This window comes from Microcebus murinus, chromosome 20 (assembly GCF_040939455.1).
Source record: "Microcebus murinus isolate Inina chromosome 20, M.murinus_Inina_mat1.0, whole genome shotgun sequence".
Taxonomy (NCBI): Eukaryota; Metazoa; Chordata; class Mammalia; order Primates; family Cheirogaleidae; genus Microcebus; species Microcebus murinus.
Genome location: NC_134123.1, coordinates 35337935 through 35355857, shown reverse-complemented (window position 1 = coordinate 35355857; position 17923 = coordinate 35337935). Strand labels below are relative to the sequence as shown.

Below are 17923 nucleotides of genomic sequence, written 5' to 3'. Positions count from 1 at the left end.
TAGGGGCAGCTGGGCCTTGGACCTCAGAGGCCACGGGCCACAGCATCCTCTGCCTTCCCCAGCTGGGGGACTTGGGCCAGGGGACCCTGGGGAGGGGCTGCGGCCCCAGGGAGCGTGGGACGGAGACACCACACACAAACCCACGGCCTCCCAGGAACCAACCCGAAAACAAAACACCCCATTCACGGTTCCAAGAAGCGCTGAGTCTGGGACTAAAACCTCCCAAAAGACGTGTGTGATTATTAGAGCAAAGGTGCAAACCACGAAGGCCTGGAGGTCAAGACTTGCAGAGATGCCAGATCTCACCGAACTAATCCATAAATTTGATCAACTCCCAACAGGAGCTCCAAGGAGGTTCTTTGAGAGGAGCATGGAACTGCTCTTAAAATGGAGATGAGAGGGCCGGGCGCGGTGGCTCACGCCTGTCATCCTAGCACTATGGGAGGCCGAGGCGGGCGGATTGCTCAAGGTCAGGAGTTCAAAACCAGCCTGAGCAAGAGCGAGACCCCGTCTCTACTATAAATAGAAAGAAATCAATTGGCCAACTATATATACAAAAAATTAGCCGGGCATGGTGGCCCACGCCTGTAGTCCCAGCTATTCGGGAGGCTGAGGCAGGAGGATCGCTTGAGCCCAGGAGTTTGAGGTTGCTGTGAGCTAGGCTGATGCCACGGCACTCACTCTAGCCTGGGCAACAAAGTGAGACTCTGTCTCAAAAAACAAATAAATAAAAATAAATCGAGATAGGAGAACCAGGCCGGGCAGAGGCAGCAGGAAGGTGTCTCTGCGCCTCTCTGAACAGCGCTGGGCTGTCTCTAGTCACATGGACACACCTGAGCCTCTGCCCCGGCTGATGGTGGAAAAAACCCCAAACTCTGTCAATCTGAGCCAAATGTGTGTGAGTGGCCCGGAGCACGTGGCCGCAAGAGGTCCCGAGAGAAGGGGCCGCCGCGGTCTCGGGGCTGCAGTTGGGTTTCACACGTTCGTGCGTAAGAGGCCGGGTCAGCACGAGGAAGGGGCACAGTGGTTTTGCCCCGAAAGGGCAGGACATCCCACAGCAGGTCTTACAGGTTACAGGCGGGTTTAAAAGTTCTCTGATTTGTAAATTGGTTAAAGAAACGCAGCCTTGTCTAAGGGCTGGGAATGCGTTAAGACAGGGAAGTCCGTGAGTCAGAGACCAGGCAGGGATATTCACAGAAACTCGGGCGGTCTGCAGGGTGAGTGGTGGCCGCAGGTGTGGGGTGAGCTCTGCCTGGCGGGACAGACCCAGCCTGTTAGCGAGTTGTTGACACAAAGGACGTCTCCAGGAAGGGAGACCAGCGTGACCAGGCTGTCTGACCTCCCTTCTTTTTTTTTTTTTAAGACAGAGTCTCGCTCTGTTGCCAGGGCTAGAGTGCCGTGGCGTCAGCCTCGCTCACAGCAACCTCAAACTCCTGGGCTCAAGTGATCCTCCTGCCTCGGCCTCCCGAGTAGCTGGGACTACAGGCATGTGCCACCATGTCTGGCTAAATTTTTTTAGTAGAGACGGGGGTCTCACTCTTGCTCAGGCTGGTCTCGAACTCCTGTTCTCGAACCTCAAGCCATCCACCCGTCTCAGCCTCCCTGGGTGCTAGGATTACAGGTGTGAGCCGCCGCGCCCAGCCTGCTCACAGCAGCAACTCAGGGTATTTCTGGGGTCCCCGTGGCCAAGAGGGGTCCATTCAGTCAGCTGGGGGGGGGGGGGCTGAAGATTTTATTTTAGTTCACGCAGTGATTCCACTCCCAGGACTATTTGCTGGACAAATTCTTCCACTTGTGCAAAAGCAGCTGCGCTCACAGCGCCCATGACCGTGGGGCAGGGGCTGGCGTGGCCTCCTCGAGGCAAAGTCAGAGCGCGCCTGTCAACCGAGGAAACAGCAGACGGGAGCAGGAGCCACAAAAGCAAGTTACGGAATAACATGAACCCCACAGGATGATGCATCTCAGCACTGGGGACCTAACCCCACAGGATCACCGAGGCGCTCAGGGGAGGGCGTCCCTGTGGGGCTGAGGACGCTGACGCCCAACTCTTCTTCTTCTTTTTTTTTTTTAGGACAGGGTCTCGCTCTGTTGCCTGGGCTTGAGTGCAGTGGCATCATCACAGCTCACTGCAGCCTGCAAGCGATCCCCCCGCCTCGGCCGCCCAGTAGCTGGGACTACAGGCACCACTACGCCCAGCTAATTGGTTTTTTCTTTTTAATTTTGTAGAGATGCGGTCTTGCTCTGCTGATCAAGACCCAGTTCTGGTCTTGATCCCCTGGGCTCAAGCGGTCCTCCTGCCTCGGCCTCCCCGAGTGCTGGGATTACAGGTGGGAGCCGCTGTGCCTGGCCAGCATTACTTCTTTAAGAGGCCGGGGGGCTCAAGCTGGATAAAGTCTGGTGAGAACACGCAGGGTATTGTCCTCAATGTTTAGAATGTTGCCGGGCGTCAGTGTTCTGGGTGAGGACGGCTCGAGCTGGGGGCTCTGCGGGCTTCTGTGCAGGGTGCTGGGACCCCCTGCTGAGGGGAAGTGCGGGGCCCAGGCCCAGCCCTCCCTGCCCACCCTGCAGCCAAGGCTGCTGCACCCCGGCGTGTGGCCAGGCCCCCCTGCTCCCCGTCCTGCTCGGGCCACTGCTAGACGCCGGGGCTCCCGGGGCAGCTGGTACTTGGAAGGTGGTTTCTGAGACCAGATCTGTGTTGTCTGCAGACACTTGGGTGGCTGTGTGTGCATGTGTATGTGTGTCTGTGTGCACGTGTGTCTGTGTGCATGTGTATATCTCTGAGCATGTGTATATGTGTCTCTGTGTACGTGTGTCTGTGTGCATGTGCGCGTGTCTGTGCACACATATGTATACATGTCTCTGTGGATGCATGAGTATATATACGTGTCTGTGTACATGTGTCCCTATGTGCATGTGTATGTGTCTGTGTACACATGTATGTCAGTGTGTACATGTGTATACATGTCTGTGCATGTGTGCATGTGTGTTCGAATGCATATGTGTCAGTGTACCCTATGTATACATGTCTGTGTGTGCATGTTTATGTCTCTGTGTACATGTGTATACATGTCTGTGTGTGCATATATATACATGTTTGTGTGAATGTGTATATGGGTCTCTGTGTGAATGTGTCCACATGCACATGTACATGCATGTGTATGCACATGGAGGCATGCGTGTGTGCCTGTGCACATCTGTGTGCGTGTGTGTGCTGTAGGCCGCCCATGTGGCTGGTGTGGGGTGTCCTCTTTTTTCTGGCTGAGAAATGGCTGTTGCCCGTTAGAGCCGGAGCTACTAGGAGTGTCCCTGGTGCATTAAAACGCGCTGCCCTTCGCCGCCTCGTGTTGGTCCTCACCTCGCGTGGGGCAGGCGGGCAGGTGGCCCAGACTGCGGCCTAACGTCCCGTAGCCACTGCGGAGCGGCCGATGCTCGCGTGTGGGCAGACTGCCGACGGGGACGTGCCCGCCCGGCAAGCTGCCGACAAGAGGGCGGCAGGGTGGCACCAGCTGCTGGGAGAGGCCCCCGGGTGGGGCGGGGCCACTCACCTGCGCACACGCGTGCAGAGGCAGGCGGGCACGAGCACCCCACCTGCACACCCACTGACACACGGTCTCACACAAACGCCACGTGTCCCAGTGCGGGGGAGGGGGCGCCCTCAGAGAGGCCGAGGGGGGCTGAGGGCATGGGGGGGCCTGGGGTGGGGGCGCCACAGCCAGGCTGGGGCCTGTCCCACACGAGGAGGAAAGGACACGGGTGGGGGTCCGCGTCAGGGAGGGGCCCGCACTCACCGGGTGAGTTCTTGGCTTCACGCTGGAAAGAACCGAGTGCGGCCAGCTGGGGACAGAAGTTTATTGAGACGAGACAAAGACCCCACCCCGCAGACGGGGGGGGGGGGGGGTGGTGGTCCTTTCCCGAGCAGGAGAGCCCCGGGGACAGTGGTCCTGTCACGTGTCCAAACAGCCGTGCAGACCAGCAGCGTCAGGCCAGGCCAGGGCGGGTCTGCCCTCACAGGAAGGCGAGTCTGTGACGGGTCCTCAGGGGTCCCGGCAGCGACTTGCTGGTGACGTCCTGTTTGGAGGGGGGGGTCTGGTATGGGAGCAGGGAAACCGAGGCAGAGAGGGCTCAGGCCTTCTGGGTGTTGGGCTTGGACGCCGGGAGAAGGGTGGTTGCTCGACTGCCACCGTCAGAAGGGAACGTCCCCCAGGGTGAAGCCACGATGGGGGAGGCGGAGGGGACTTCACTCTGGCCACCAACTTGGGGCAGCCAAGACTCGGGGGGCTGCACTGCAGCTGTGGCCTTGGGGACGAGCCGGTCGTCGGGGCTCCTGCGCCATTCCTGGGGCCTGCGACAGGCTGGGCCTCCCAGGGGTCAGGCTGGGGTCAGAGCCGGCATTTTGTCCACAAACTGACCTGGCCTGGCCCAGGCCGCAGGCCCTAGGAGGGGGCAGTGGGAGCCCCACCTCGAGGCACCTGCGCCTGCTCTGACCTGGCCTGTGGGGGCCTCTCAGCCGGGGGCCGGGTGTGTGCTTGGGTGGGCAGACAGCACGGGACACACGCGTGTTTCCGCCCACGGAGTCTTTATTTCTTTTCTTGGGTGACCCCTCTGGGACCCCTCGGGGCCTGCCCTGGAGAAAGCCTGGCAACCTCAGGGCCCCCCGGGGGGAGGGAGGTGCCCGAACAGGCTGTGGGGGGCCGGGGCCACCTCGAAACGTGGCAGTCGGCCTGGGGCCGGGGACTCCAGCCCAGACAGGCAGGTCTTGATCTGGGGGCCTCTGCCAGCCCCCAGGCGCCAGGTGCCCAGGGTGTGCCTGCTTGGGTCCTTGCCGGCCCTGTGGTGGGTCAGGCAGGGTAGAGCTGCCGGGCCAGGTCCCGCTTGTTGACCTTGCCCATCTGGTTCCGGGGGATCTCCTCCACCAGCAGGAGCTCGGAGGGCACGGCGTACGGGGCCAGGACGCCTCTGTGGAGACAAGCGCGGCCCGAGTGAGCCTCACTGCCATGCTGCCGCGGCAGGAGCCCCGGGCCCGGGCTGGCTTTCAGCAACAGGGACAGGCAAGCTGAGCGACCGCACGCGTCTCTGCCCCCAGAGCTCGGGGCAGCTGGCCGCAGGAGGCGGCTGGAGTCCCGCAAACGCTCGTGCGGCGCAGACACCACGGCGTGTGCAGGCCTTGGTCAAGGTCACGTTGAGGATGGGCCTGCCGGGAGCAACCACTGGACGGCCAGGGAAAGGCCCCCGAGCTGGAGCTGGAGAGAGCCGTACCACCCACGGCCCGTGCCCTGCAGAGCCCAGAGCACAGGGAAGCTTCCGGAGGGGCTGGGAGGTGGGGGCAGCCGCTCCATCCACACGGGGCACTCGGACACCTGAGCGAACCTCCAAGTCCCGCAGGCACCAGCCAGGCGGCGGTGACACCCTCACAGTGACGCCCTCGCGGCCTGTGGTCCCCCACACGGCACAGCCGGGGCGCCCCCTGCAGGCAGCTGGGGTGACCTCGGGACTTGAGTCCAAAAGCCAAAGTGAGCGGGCGCTAAGAGAAAAGACCCCGGCGAGTCCCGAGGACGGGGCTTTGAAGCCTGGGGAACGTGCCACTTCCTTCCGTGACCCCGAGGGTCTGGACCCCACAGGCCACAACGTGACAAACCCTCGGAGCAGCTCCAAGGCAGAGAGACCTCGGACGGGTCTCTATTTTCCTCTCTTCGACAGAGTAATTGTTTAAGGAAAGCAGCGACCGGCCAACGAGACCCTCCCTGCCTTTGTTAGGCCGCAGGGCTCCAACTGCGATTCTGCAGATCCCGGGATCTTTAATCGCCCAGCTGCGCTGCCCTTGATGAAACAAGGATTCCTACTGTTTGCAAAATCATGTTGGACGAGCCAAAAATATCCTTAGCGCCGAGGAGGCGGCAGGCGGGGGGAGGCAGGGAGGGAACGGGAGGAGAAAATTCCAGGTGACGCTGTGGGGCCCGGCACCACCGGGACAGGCGGAGGAAGGCCCTGGGGGGTTTGGGGTACAGTCTCCCAGGTGGGGCGCGGCAGGCTGAGCGGGAGGGACGGTGGCCTCGGGCGCCAGGGGCTCTGGGACAGGAGGAGCCAGGACAGAGGTGGGGACGGCGCTGGGGGTCCCACCGAGGGCAGGAGGGGAGAGGCTGTGTGGGCGCAGGGGCGCACGGGTGGGGCAGGGAGGGCCGCCCCTGGCTCAGCCTCCGCTGTGGTCCGACCGCAGCGGCTCTGGCACCGAGGGGGTCTGTCCCTGCACCAGGACGGAGCTTCCCTGCAGCCTCAGAGGACCCGGAACAGGAGCGTCTGCTCCTCGGAGGGTCGCTCTGACCCGACGCTGGGGCGGGAGGCCCCGTGCGCGCCGCCGTGAGACTGGGCGTCCAGATCTGCGCTGCGTGGGGGCAGAGGCTGTGTCCTCTGGGGTTTGCACGGCCGACCCTTCCCAGTCCCTCACGTCCGCTCCGAGGGGGTGCTGCCCAGACCAGGACGGCCCCCGCCCCTGCCCCCGCCCCACCCCAGCCCCCTGGGCGCCCCGCCCGCCCTACCTCGCCCACTCCTTGAGCTCCCTGTGGGACAGCGAGTGTCCTTCCCGGAGGGTCACCACCGCCGTGACCCGCTGGCCCCAGGTCATATCTGGAACTCCGATCACGGCCACGTCTGAGGACAGAAGAGCAGGATGGGCCGTGGGGACACTCGTGGCCGCTGCGGGCTGGACACCACCAGACCGTGCAGGGAGTGGGGACCCGCGTGGCCGCTGCGGGCTGGACAACACCAGACCGACTGCGCAGGGAGCAGCGGGTGGCGTCCAACCGTGGTTGTGGAGGCCCCTGCGGTGGGAGGCCGCGGGAGGCTGCTGTGCTGCCCGAGTGGGGCTGGTGGGTCCTGCAGGGAGGGGTGGGGGCGCCGCTCGGCGGCATTCCTGGGGCTCAGCCTTCCCGCCACTCAGCTCTCTGTTCGGGGCCGGGTCACCCCGGACACGCTCGCTAGCCACGCCGCCAGTGGATCACGCAGACGGGACGTGCGTTCCTGCCCGGGCCTGGAGCCGGGCCGTGGGCGCGGTGGCAGCTGCGCTCCCGCGGTTCCAGCAGAGCCCGCGTGCTGTGGCCAGGGCAGGGGTCCCCGGGGCAGATAGCAAAGGGTCACCTTGCCCCCGACGGTGCGAGACTCAGCATGGGGACGGGGCCGGCCGCTCACCTGTGATGCTGGGGTGGCCCAGCAGGTGCCGCTCCACCTCCAGGGCGCTAACCTTGTAGCCCCCGCTCTTGATGATGTCCACGGAGGTCCGGCCCCGGATCCAGTACACGCCGTCCTTGAACACGGCCGTGTCCCCTGAGGAAACCCACGTGTGTCTGGTCACGGGTGAGCCGTGAGCCCCTGGCAGTCACCACACGTGTCCCAAGGTGGGCCCTGGGCCCGCCCTCCCTGTGGGGCCCCTGCTCGGCTCACATGCCCCCCACTCTCAGTCTGTGTGTCCCCAGCGGCCGCGGCACTCCCAGCAGGGCCCAGAGCCCACCGGGACCCACGGGGGGCCGTGAGCCTTGCGGGGCCGTGAGCGCCCACCCAGGAAGGGCCGGGCTCCTGGCAGCAGCAGAGAGACGAGAACCCTGGGCTGTCCCGGGGGTGTGGGTGGGTGTTCCCACGTGCAGTGACGCCTGACGGACTGACAGTCACGGGCGCCGCAGGGGACCTGGCACAGCGGCGGGTGACGTCTGGGGGGGGGGAGGCTCCCACGGGGGTTCTGAACCCCCCCCCCCCGCACCATCTCCTGGGTCCCGGCCCCGCCCCCGCCCGCTGTGACCCCTCAGCCCCCGGCTCCCGAGGGTGGCGTGGCTCTAACAGCCGCCTGCACTGCCTGCTCCCCCTCCCCCCATCCACCTTGGGGAGACCTGGGGGCGTCTAAGGCCGTGCCCCTCCCGTGTGCGCCACACGGAGGAACACGCGCAGGCTGGCGGGGAGCACCCTCTCCTGAGCTCGGCCCCTCCCTGGAATGGCCGGAGGGCAGGAGGGGGCACTGCCGCCGCCACTCCCTGGTGATGACAAAGGCGGGCACGGCCGCACCAGCCGTGGGAGGGTCTGGGGTCCCACCGTGACAGCATGTCCCGCTCCCTCCTCTGCGGAGGGCCCCAGTGTCCTGTGCGGCAGGGATAGCCTCGAGACTCGGTGCTGGCGGGCGGGACGGGGCAGCCCAGCGGGGCCTCCTGAGACCGCGCCTGCGTCCTGCACGAGGAGCCACTGCAGTGACGGCCACTTCAAACATCGGGACTGGGGCTCAGTGGCCGCCTTGTCACCACAGGGGGAGGCTGCGGGGACGCCACCGTGACAGCCCCACAGAGCCCATGGGGTGGCCCTGGCGGGAGTTGCTTTTCTACTGCTTGAGGCGAATCCCCACGGAATTTCAAGATCCCTGAAACCTGCGGCCCTGCCTGGGGCAGAGCTCGAAACCGCCGTGAGCCCCGCAGGGCTGTGGGGACGTCCAGCCCACTGGGCGTGGAGCCCTAAATGGGCCCTGGCGGCCTGTCTTGCCCCTCGACATGCAGGGGGGCAGGGCTGTGCGCCCAGCCAAGAATGGGGCTGGGCCTGGCAGTGTGCGTGAGCCCTCGGCACGGCAGGGCTGACGCTCGGCTGGGGACGGGCCGCCGTGTCCTTGCTCCCCGAGTGGCTTCTCGACCGCAGATTTCCTTTCCTGCCCTCGTCTCTGTGGGCGCCCAGGGTTCCCTGGGGTCTGGGGCGGCTCTCTAAGGGGCCACGTCACGTGGCTTCTTCCCTGGTGCTTTCTAAGACCCCCAACCCCTCTCCTGGCCCGCTGCCCCCAAACCCACTCCCAGAAGGGGCCGCCGTTTGCCCACAGCACCTGCCTGGTGGAGCCTGGACCACGGGGTCGGTCAGCTGAGCCCCCAGGACGCCGGGCCCCTGGAAGCGTCCATCCCCCTGCCCTGGGCAGCAGGTGCGCCAGGCTCCCAGCAGGTCCGGGGAGGTCAGAGTCTGCAGACATCACTCTGCCCGCAAGGAGCGGCTCGAGGGCGGCCCCGTGCGTGCCCTGCACGCGCTCGTGGCAGAAAGGGGCTGCGTGGGAGCAGGTGGCGGCATCACCGTGGGCGACCTCCCCTCACCCAGCCCGCTGTCGGCCCCCTCGGTGCCCGCCGGCAGCTCACGCCAGCACCCGCGCGGCAGGAGGGGCTGGCCGGGGAAAGGGTTAAGCTTAATCCGTCCTGATTCCTGTTTAATATCACGCTCTCCCCGCAGGAGCCCGCAGCTGCGAGCTGATTGCGCGCGCTCATTATGCAGCCCATGTCGCTAATGGCCTGTGACAAAGGCGTGCGGCTTCCCGGCCCTACCCCCGAGAGCCAATTAAACACACATACTCCCTTCCTGTTTGCCGCACACCACAATGAAATTAAACTGGATTTCAAAACCGTCTTCTCCTAAAGACGTCTCTTTACGATAATTAATGCGCGCTGCTCCCCGCACGGCTGAAATATTCATCAGGAGCGCGGCTGCCCCACACTCTGCTGCTGCCCCCGGCGGCCCGGCCCGCGCCCTGTCGGCAGGGTCCATGGGGCTTGGGCTCCCCAGCTCACAGAGAGAAAAATATCTGCAGCTTCTTATCTGAATTTAAAAATAAGAGGGCCGCAGAGCAGGTCAGGTTTCCCGGGCAGGACCACCTAGGGGCTGCGGAGGGAGGGAGGGATGGGCAGGAACAGAACCTACGGGGGAGGCAGCACTAAGTGTTCGATTGCCGTAGTCGTCGTGGGACACCAGAGGAGGACCCGGGCGGCTGTGCCTCACGCTGGCCACGCCCCGGCCGCAGACTGAGGAGCAGGAGCAGGTCCCCCAGGCCTCCAGGCCCCCCACCCCGGTCCCCGGCAGGCCGGCACCTGCCCTGCAGATGCGCATTCCGGCACTGGCCTGTTCTGGGGGCTCACACGTCTGCCCAGCAACCCCCTGCAACGCCCCACGCACCTGCCTGTCCTGAGTGACCAGTGCGCACCTTGCAGGCAACACCCTCGCCGCTCCTGCGCCCAGCCCGGGACTCCCCACCCTGCCCTCGGCCTGCAGCTGGGCGATGATGCCAGCACAGACCTAACCTGGGGCCCTAGTCACCTACTGCTCCGCCCCCTCCACTGCCGCGGAGCTGGGTCCTACCTGTTTTGAACCAGCCGTCCGAGGTGAACGCGGTTCTAGTTTCTTCTGGTTTGTCCCAGTACTCTCGGAACACGGAGGGGCCCCTGACCAGCAGCTCCCCTTCCTTCTCCTCGAAACCCGGGGTCACCTGCGGAGAGAAACGTGCCGTCGGGGCCGGGCACACGCCTGCCCACGGCAGGGTCCCCACCTGCACCCGTGCACCCACACGGGCCGCGCGGGCTGCTCTCTGCCCACGAGGGCCACGCGCTTTCTGAAGTCAGGTGCTTCGTGGAAATGGTTTCAGAAACGCAGCTCTGCCCGGGGAGAGCTCAGTCACTCCAGGGCTCAGCGTCCCCCACTGTCCTTGGCACTGGGAGCCGTCTGTCACCTCACTGCTCTCGAGACAGCGTGAAAAGCAGGTCCCTCCACCTTGTTCTCCAGACCCTAAGACATCACCGGCCCAGGCCTCAGGCCCTTGGTGATCCCTTCCTGAGCCTCACAACACGATCACTCCAGGCCTCCTGCCTGCGTGGACGTCCCCACTCCGTCTGCGTGCTTGTACATCTAGCCACCAGCTGTGGCCCCCGTGTGTCTCAGAGGGCTGCCCGGCTTACCCAGCGCCCAGGGGCCCCGTGGGACCTGCCCCAGCCACTGTCTCTGCCTTCCAGCGGTAGCCGCTACGCCCCTGCCAACCTGCCCTGCGGGCGTTCTCCCGGCCCGTGGTGCCTGCCACGTTCTTGGGCCTTGCAGTTACTTTTCCCACAGTCCAGCCCCTGAGACGCCGAGCGCCTAATCCATTGCGTGGTTTCTGTGTCCTGGTTAGACCCAGGAGGACACACGCTGCCTTCAACTTGGAACAGAATGTCACCCTCTGGGCCAGCGTCCCTACAGCCCTGCAGCCGGGAGACCTGTGTCAGCCACTCTGTCCCTCTATGTGTGGGACACCTCATAGCCTGAGTGAGGATGGCAACCCCAGAGGAGGCGAGGCCACCTCCTTCCCGCGGGCAGGTGCACACCGACGCCAGACACCGCCTGGCCAGCCCCAGGGAAAGGCTTCCCGAGAAGGAAGACGCCACGGCACCCCGCCTGTGACACACCCGCCAGCACCACGGCCGCTGGCCCTGAGTGCCACGGCTGCGGCCTGGTGCCGTGGACACGCACAGGGCAGAGCCGGGCCTCGGGACGAGACTCCGCCTACAACTCTTCTCGGCTGGAACGACACGCGCCCCACGGGCTCAACACCACACAGTCAGGCCACGCCCACCCGACCCCTGCTCACGATGACCACGAGGTCCACGGAAGGCAAGTGTCTCGTCGTCACTTTCGATTTCCCTGGGGAGAGGAGGAGAAAACGAGCCGCCAACACCAGCCCCGGCCCCTGAACAGGAGCTGCGCCCTGCACAGCTGAGCGTGGCGCTGACCTCGAAACAGCAGGGTCGGCTTGACGAGGTCGATGGCACCCAACACTTTAGAGACAGGGACACAGAGGACCAGCCGCAGAAGGGCAGAGACCGAGCAGAATGAGCTCCTCGGGACACGACTATCGGCCTAAAGTCCTGCGTGACGTTTCCCTCGACTCGGACAGAGCGACCGCAGGGGCCTCCGCGACTCCTCGGAAAAGCTCCAGCAAGACAAGTGACGCCCACGTCCCTTGGAATCGAGGTTCAGAGAGTCCAGGCCAGGCGCGGCGGCTCACGCCTTTCATCCTAGCACTCTGGGAGGCCGAGGTGGGCGGATTACTCAAGGTCAGGAGTTCGAAACCAGCCTGAGCAAGAGTGAGACCCCGTCTCTACTAAAATATAAAGAAATTAATTGGCCAGCTAAATATATATAGAAAAAAATTAGCCGGGCATGGTGGCGCATGCCTGTAGTCCCAGCTACTCGGGAGGCCGAGGCAGGAGGATCGCTTGAGCCCAGGAGTTTGAGGTTGCTGTGAGCTAGGCTGACGCCACGGCACTCACTCTAGCCTGGGCAACAGAGCAAGATTCTGTCTCAAAACAAAACAAACAAACAAAAAAAAACAGAGAACCCAGAGCAGAGCTGGGGGCCACCAGCACGGCTGTCCCCAGGGCCCGGCTGTCCCAAGGGGACACTTGGTGGCTCCAGGCGGCACCGGCAGTCAACGTCCAGCTGTCCCTGCAGGGAGGCCCCTCTCCGTGTGGCGGGCGTGGGGCTGAGGACACAGGCGCACCTGCCTGCGTGTCACTCCGACTGCTCCATCCTGACGGCTCAACAGCGGCCCACGCGGGACCCTGGCATGGCCCTCACCTGCCGGCAGCGCAGTCCTGGGGTCAGGGGCGGTGGCAGCTGCCGCCACGCTGCAAACCACTCCTGCTTGCTGGGGACCTGCTGTCGCCAGCGACACCCGTCTCTGCTGTCAGTGGCAGATACTGGAACGCCCCCCGGGGACTCCCGACACGAGCCCACGGACACGGCTCTGCCTCTGGGAAGACGCCGGAGCCCTGGCAGGTGGGCGGGGGCTGGGGACAGACCCCAGGTGAGGAGCGGGGACCCACAGCGGAGCCCCCACCCCCAAGGCACCCGGTCCCGCTGTGGACTTGGGAATGGCCGGGGAGGGGGGCCTGTGTTAAGAGCACCCTGGGCCGGCAGGAGAGAGTCTGACCCGGGGAACCACGCGGCGCCGGAGCCCTGCGCAAGGGCCCGCCTCAGCCCCGGCCCGTCCAGAAGGCTCTGGCCACCCGAGGGCGGATGAAGCATCAGGAGAAAGGCTGGAGAATGGCCCGAAGCCCCGCGTCGCCCAGCGTCCCCGTGGGGACGAGGCTCTGCCTGCACAGGGAAGGGTGGCACCCGGACACACTTGTGGGGTCACAGAGGGGGCGGATCTGGGGTGCTCCAGGGGAGGACACAGCGGAAGACAGTGCGGGTCTGAGGAGAGCGTCCCCCTGCGTGCGGGGACGGCTCCCCCTGCGCAGCCTGGGCCCTGGGCCGCCGCGGGGCGGGTCGGGTGCAGCAGTTGGCAGATGGCGGGCCGGGGGCCGGGGTGCTGGTGGCCGTGGGGAGGGCAGGCGGGCGCGGAGCAGCCTGTGTCCAGGGCGACAGCTTGCATATGGACAAACGATGAGATAATTGGCTTTTTAAAGGGGGAAATAAAGAGAACCGAGCTCTCGGCCTGGCGGCCTCCCGCACAGCCCACTCCTCGGCAGAGCGGTCGACCCTGTGCAAAGCCTGTGGCTGCGGCGTGGCCCCTCAGCCGTGCAGCCACCTGTCCAGTGACAGACCCCCCCGTCACTGGCTGGTGCTCGGCTCTCGCGTAAGTGAGCGATTTGGAAAATAAAAAACACAGAAAGAGAGAGACAAAGCCTGATGTGCTCACAGGGTCTATGGCGGCAGCAGCTGGGCAGCTGCAAGTGAAACACGCATCGCGGCGGGCGGGCTCGAGAGCAGCCCCCGACTCCCCCACCCCCCCGGCCTGCAAGGCTCCACGGAGGGACGGGCTGACTCCCAGGCACATCAGGGAGAGCGGCTGCGGGTCTTGGCCTGGAGCAGCCATGAAGGTGGGCCGACTCCAAGTGCAGCAGCCGGAACCTTCCCCGGGGCGAGGGGAGAAGGCGCCAGCTCTTCCGGCACCTGACAAAGCCGCACACTCAGGAAGTGGCCACAGCAGAGCGGCCAGCGGACGGTAACGGGAGGGGCTGGCCACGGACAAGCGCTCTGAGGACCCCGAGCGCTCAGGGCCGTGAAAGGCTCCGCCACGGTGAGGACCACGGGTAAGAGGCTGAGACTGAAACCAAAAGTGACCAGCTGCACGGTGTGGGCCGGGCCTCCCCGAGGGAGGCTGCAGACGGCAGGGCCGAGGGGGCTGGTCCCAAATCACCTTCGAATGAACGAAGGCAGAAAGTGACGAGTGGAAACGCACGCCCACGTTTCCGTGATATCTGATCCCAGCGACCGCGACGGTTTCTGACATTCACGTTCAAGTACATCCTATGATCTCAGCGGCCCAGACTTGTGTGGGGACGATCCCGTGACAAATGTCCTAAGTCGGAGGACCGGCCTTGCGGAAGAGTCACAGCGCTGAGCACGTGTCCACAGGACATGGCGCGGAGGTGCTGACGACCCTACAGCGTCTAGGACGGGTCGGGAACAGCCCCCACGTGGCGGCTCATGTGCAAAATGGGAACAGCTCGCGGAAGAACGTCACAGGTTCACGCTGCTCACGCATCAGCCACGCCTGGCACCGCAGGGACTTGTTGAGGTCCGGGTGGGGGCCGGGCAGGCCAGACTGCACGTCCCAGGGCCACCCAAGGGGAGCGAGCACAGAGGTCCCTGCAGGACGCTCCCGTGGAGGTAAAAGGTGCCGCGGAGGTCGGGCGCGGTGGCTCACGCCTGTAATCCTAGCACTCTGGGAGGCCAAGGCGGGAGGATTGCTCGAGGTCAGGAGTTCAAGACCAGCCTGAGCAAGAGCGAGACCCCGTCTCTACTATAAATAGAAAGAAATTAATTGGCCAACTAATATATATAAATTAGCCGGGCATGGTGGCGCATGCCTGTAGTCCCAGCTACTCGTGATGCTGAGGCAGGAGGATCACTTGAGCCCAGGAGTTTGAAGTTGCTGTGAGCTAGGCTGACGCCACGGCACTCACTCTAACCTGGGCAACAAAGTGAGACTCTGTCTCAAAAAAAAAAAAAAAAAAGGTGCCCCCGGAGGGAGGTGCATGCGTCTGGGACACCCTACTGGGCAACAGCAGGTGGAGCGTCTGCAGCAGGCCTGTGGCCACCTGTACACCTGGCACCCTGCGGCCACCGACTGCCTGTGGTCCCCAGCCTGTGCCTCCCGCACCTGCACGTGGCCGATGCCACTCTTGATACAGGAGAACCTGCCACACATCGATCTGTGCTCTTGGAGGTGAATCACACAAGCAAATGCTTTAGGACCTAAGGTTACGTGCGAAAAAAAAGCGAAAATGTGTATTTGCACTCAGCTCAAAACCATGAGAACATACATGTACTGTGTGTACACAGGTGCACACACACACACACGTGCAGAAAAAAGACCCGACGGTAACCCCTAAAAGTCGACACCGCTAAGCTCCAGCCCTTGACGATGCAGCAGGACGCTGGTGGTCTGACCTGGCGGCGCCCAACAAGGTGAGGACGGAGGCGGGGCCCCAGCAGGTGGGCGGCGGCCCTGGGAGGAGACGGAGACTCAGGCCCCGGGAAGGCGTCCTCCCCTCCACACGGCACGTCCCTTTCCACAGAACCTTCCGTCCCCACAAACGCTCTGGGGCAATGCCAGGGCTCCCACTGCAGGTGGAGGGTCTGACACCACCTGTCCAGAGCGGCCCCTTCTCAGAGGTCTGAGAACTGCCCTGTTTCTCTTTTTCTTTCTTGTTCTCAGGGGTACTGAGACAGGGTCCTGCCCTGTCGCCAGGCAGGAGCGCAGTGGTGCCACCACGGCTCACCGCGGCCTCCAAGCCCTGGCTGCGCGTGGAGCGAAGGGGCCGCGGGCTCCGCTCCCCCAAGGAAGGGCCTCCAGCCGCCGGCTCTCAGACAGCGCTCTGGGGGAGGCAGCACCGCCCTGTGACTGGACTGCAAACGCTCTGGAACATGCTGTCACCAGACCTAAGTCCCTCTGTTTCACATTTAAACGGCCCGGGTGCCTCTGCGTGGGCCTGCCTCACGGGGTCTCTCCGCACGGCCCCAGGGCCCAGAGCCACCGAACGCAGGCTCCTCTCTGTCCAGGGCCCTGCTGCGGGAAGAGCCGCCTGCAGAGAGAAACAGCCAGGCTCTCGGGCAGGAGCGTCACCTGGCGGGAACGGCAGCTTCCCACGGCAGGTGCGAAGCAGCTAAAGTTTGCTTTAAGACAGAAACACCCCCACGCCCACCCCACGCCTTCCTCTGGTGACATTTCCGCCACTCCCGGCAGAACAGGCGCCCGTCGTGCAGGTGGGAGCCGTCGCCGCCGGCACCTGGAGAGGCTGTGCAGCCGTGCGAGGCCTGCTCCTCTGCGCGTCTCTCTGCCAAGGCGTGAGCCAGGCGCCTCCACACTCCCCCCACCCCACCCCACCCTCGCTCACCCCCGTGCTCTGCTGGGAGCATTCTGTGGGAGCCCTGTGTGCATGGGAGGGGGCTGGGTGGCCCACCGGGGGCGTCCTCGACCGAGAGCCGGGACTGGGCTGTGGCCGACAGCCCCAGAGCCAGGCAGGGCGTGTCGGGGACGGACAGCCACACCGGGGCCCTGGGGCCGCGGCAGGGGGCAGCCCCCGGGCGGTGTCAGGGAGGCCCCAGGCTCTGGGCGGAGACCACGGCGGGGTCCGGGGCCCTGCGACCTCCAGGAGGCGGGGCCCAGAGAGTCAAAGCCCGGGCAGGTGCGCAGGTGACCCCCCACACAGCGCGGCCAGCTGTGGGCCCGGGAGAGACGTTCCTGTGGGTGAGCCACACGCCTGCCCCTGCCGCCACCCACAGCCTTTCACAGGACTGACGTCCCTCTGCTGAGCTCCGGCCCTCAAGCTGCCCAAGGGGCTCGAGTGATGGCAGGGAGCCCTGGAAGGCGACGGCGGCCGCGCTGGCCGCATAGGAGGAGCGGCTGAGAGAGGACTCGTGACCCCTCCATCTTTCGAAACCTTCTCGGGGTGACATCACCCAGTACACATGGCGTCCAGTGTGGACGGTGGCTTCAGGGAACGTAATTTTCCTTTAAATCAACATTCCATTTCCCAACAACCCCTAAGCTCTTCCCCGTGACTCGGGCCCCCTCCCAACGAGCAGACTCTCAACTACAGAAACCTTCGTGGAGAAGAGACAACACCTGGCACCCGGGTCAACGTCCCAGTGACACACGGCTCAGAGCTACGGCTGACTCCTACAGAGGCGTGTCTGGGAGCCTGCGCGGCTCGGCGAATCCGCCGCACCCGCCCCGGGGGTCGTGGGTCAGTGTCTGCCGCTTGGGCTGGGCGCGGCCGTGCCAGGTCAGCACTGTTAGCCAGACGCCCGTGTGCTGTTGTGTCTCGGGCTGCCCTTGGCCGCGTCAGAGCTTCCCCGACAGACGGCGCCGCTGGGAGGGCCGGGTGGAGCACGACCGGGAGGGTCCCTTCGTCCCCCGTCCTGTGCACGACCGGGGCACACAGGGCAGGCGAGGACGGGACAGGAGCGCGTGCCCTCAGCACCCAGCCTGCATGTCCACCACACGGGAGGGCCGGCCCGTGAGGAGTGGGTCTCCATGGGGAAGAGACGGCTCGTGTGACCACACTGGGTGGGCTTCCAGCCCTGCGGCGGAGTCCCCCCACTGCCAGCCAACACAGCATCGGCCTACCTTGGTCTCCCTCTCGTTCCCCTCGGCGTGGACCACGTAGGGGCTGCCTTCCTTCTGCGGGTTCTCAGACACGATGCGCACCTCCACCCCCGGTAGCGGGGTCCCCACGGAACCTACGCAGGGAAGAGGGGCAGAGTCAGAGAAGTGTGGAGGAGAGACCCGCACGCGGCGCTCGCACCCTGGCCAGGACTCCTGCGTGTTCAGCCGCAGGCTGTGCGTGCCGGAGGTCAGCGAGAGCAACCGGGTGACGCTATGACGACGGCCCACCGTGGCCGCAGCAAGTGGTTGCAAGCTCGCAGGGCACTGGCAGGCTCCAAACGCTTCACACGTCACTTCCCAAGTGATTCCGGGGGCCTCGGGACCACTGGTGGGCTCTAGTGTCGGCTCCTCGTTAGCTGCACCCGCCTGGCCAGGGAGCACAGGCCATGCCGGGACAGCCTGGGGCCTGCCGAGCACGTGGCGCCAGAGGCCCAGGCTGTACCCGCGGGGCTCAACCGCACGACACTCCGGGACAGCGAAGGGCAGGAGCAGAGAACAGGC

At 64.9% G+C, this 17923-nt stretch overlaps 1 protein-coding gene across 2 annotated transcripts in view; it reads right to left on the bottom strand.

Moving 5' to 3' along the window:
- Positions 1-3925: 3925 nt before the first annotated feature.
- The window catches only part of ACSF3 (acyl-CoA synthetase family member 3), a 37388-nt gene continuing 23390 nt past the window's right edge, over positions 3926-17923 (bottom strand). The window contains exons 6-10 of one of the 2 annotated variants that reach the window (XM_012737114.3): positions 17384-17496; positions 10132-10258; positions 7183-7317; positions 6534-6645; positions 3926-4956 (exon numbers count right to left, since the gene is read on the bottom strand). In XM_012737114.3, the coding sequence (XP_012592568.3) occupies positions 4839-4956; positions 6534-6645; positions 7183-7317; positions 10132-10258; positions 17384-17496 (605 nt within the window). In that variant the 3' untranslated portion in view covers positions 3926-4838. The remainder of the gene's footprint in view (positions 4957-6533; positions 6646-7182; positions 7318-10131; positions 10259-17383; positions 17497-17923) is intronic. The other variant, XR_012913725.1, reaches the window with a different exon arrangement.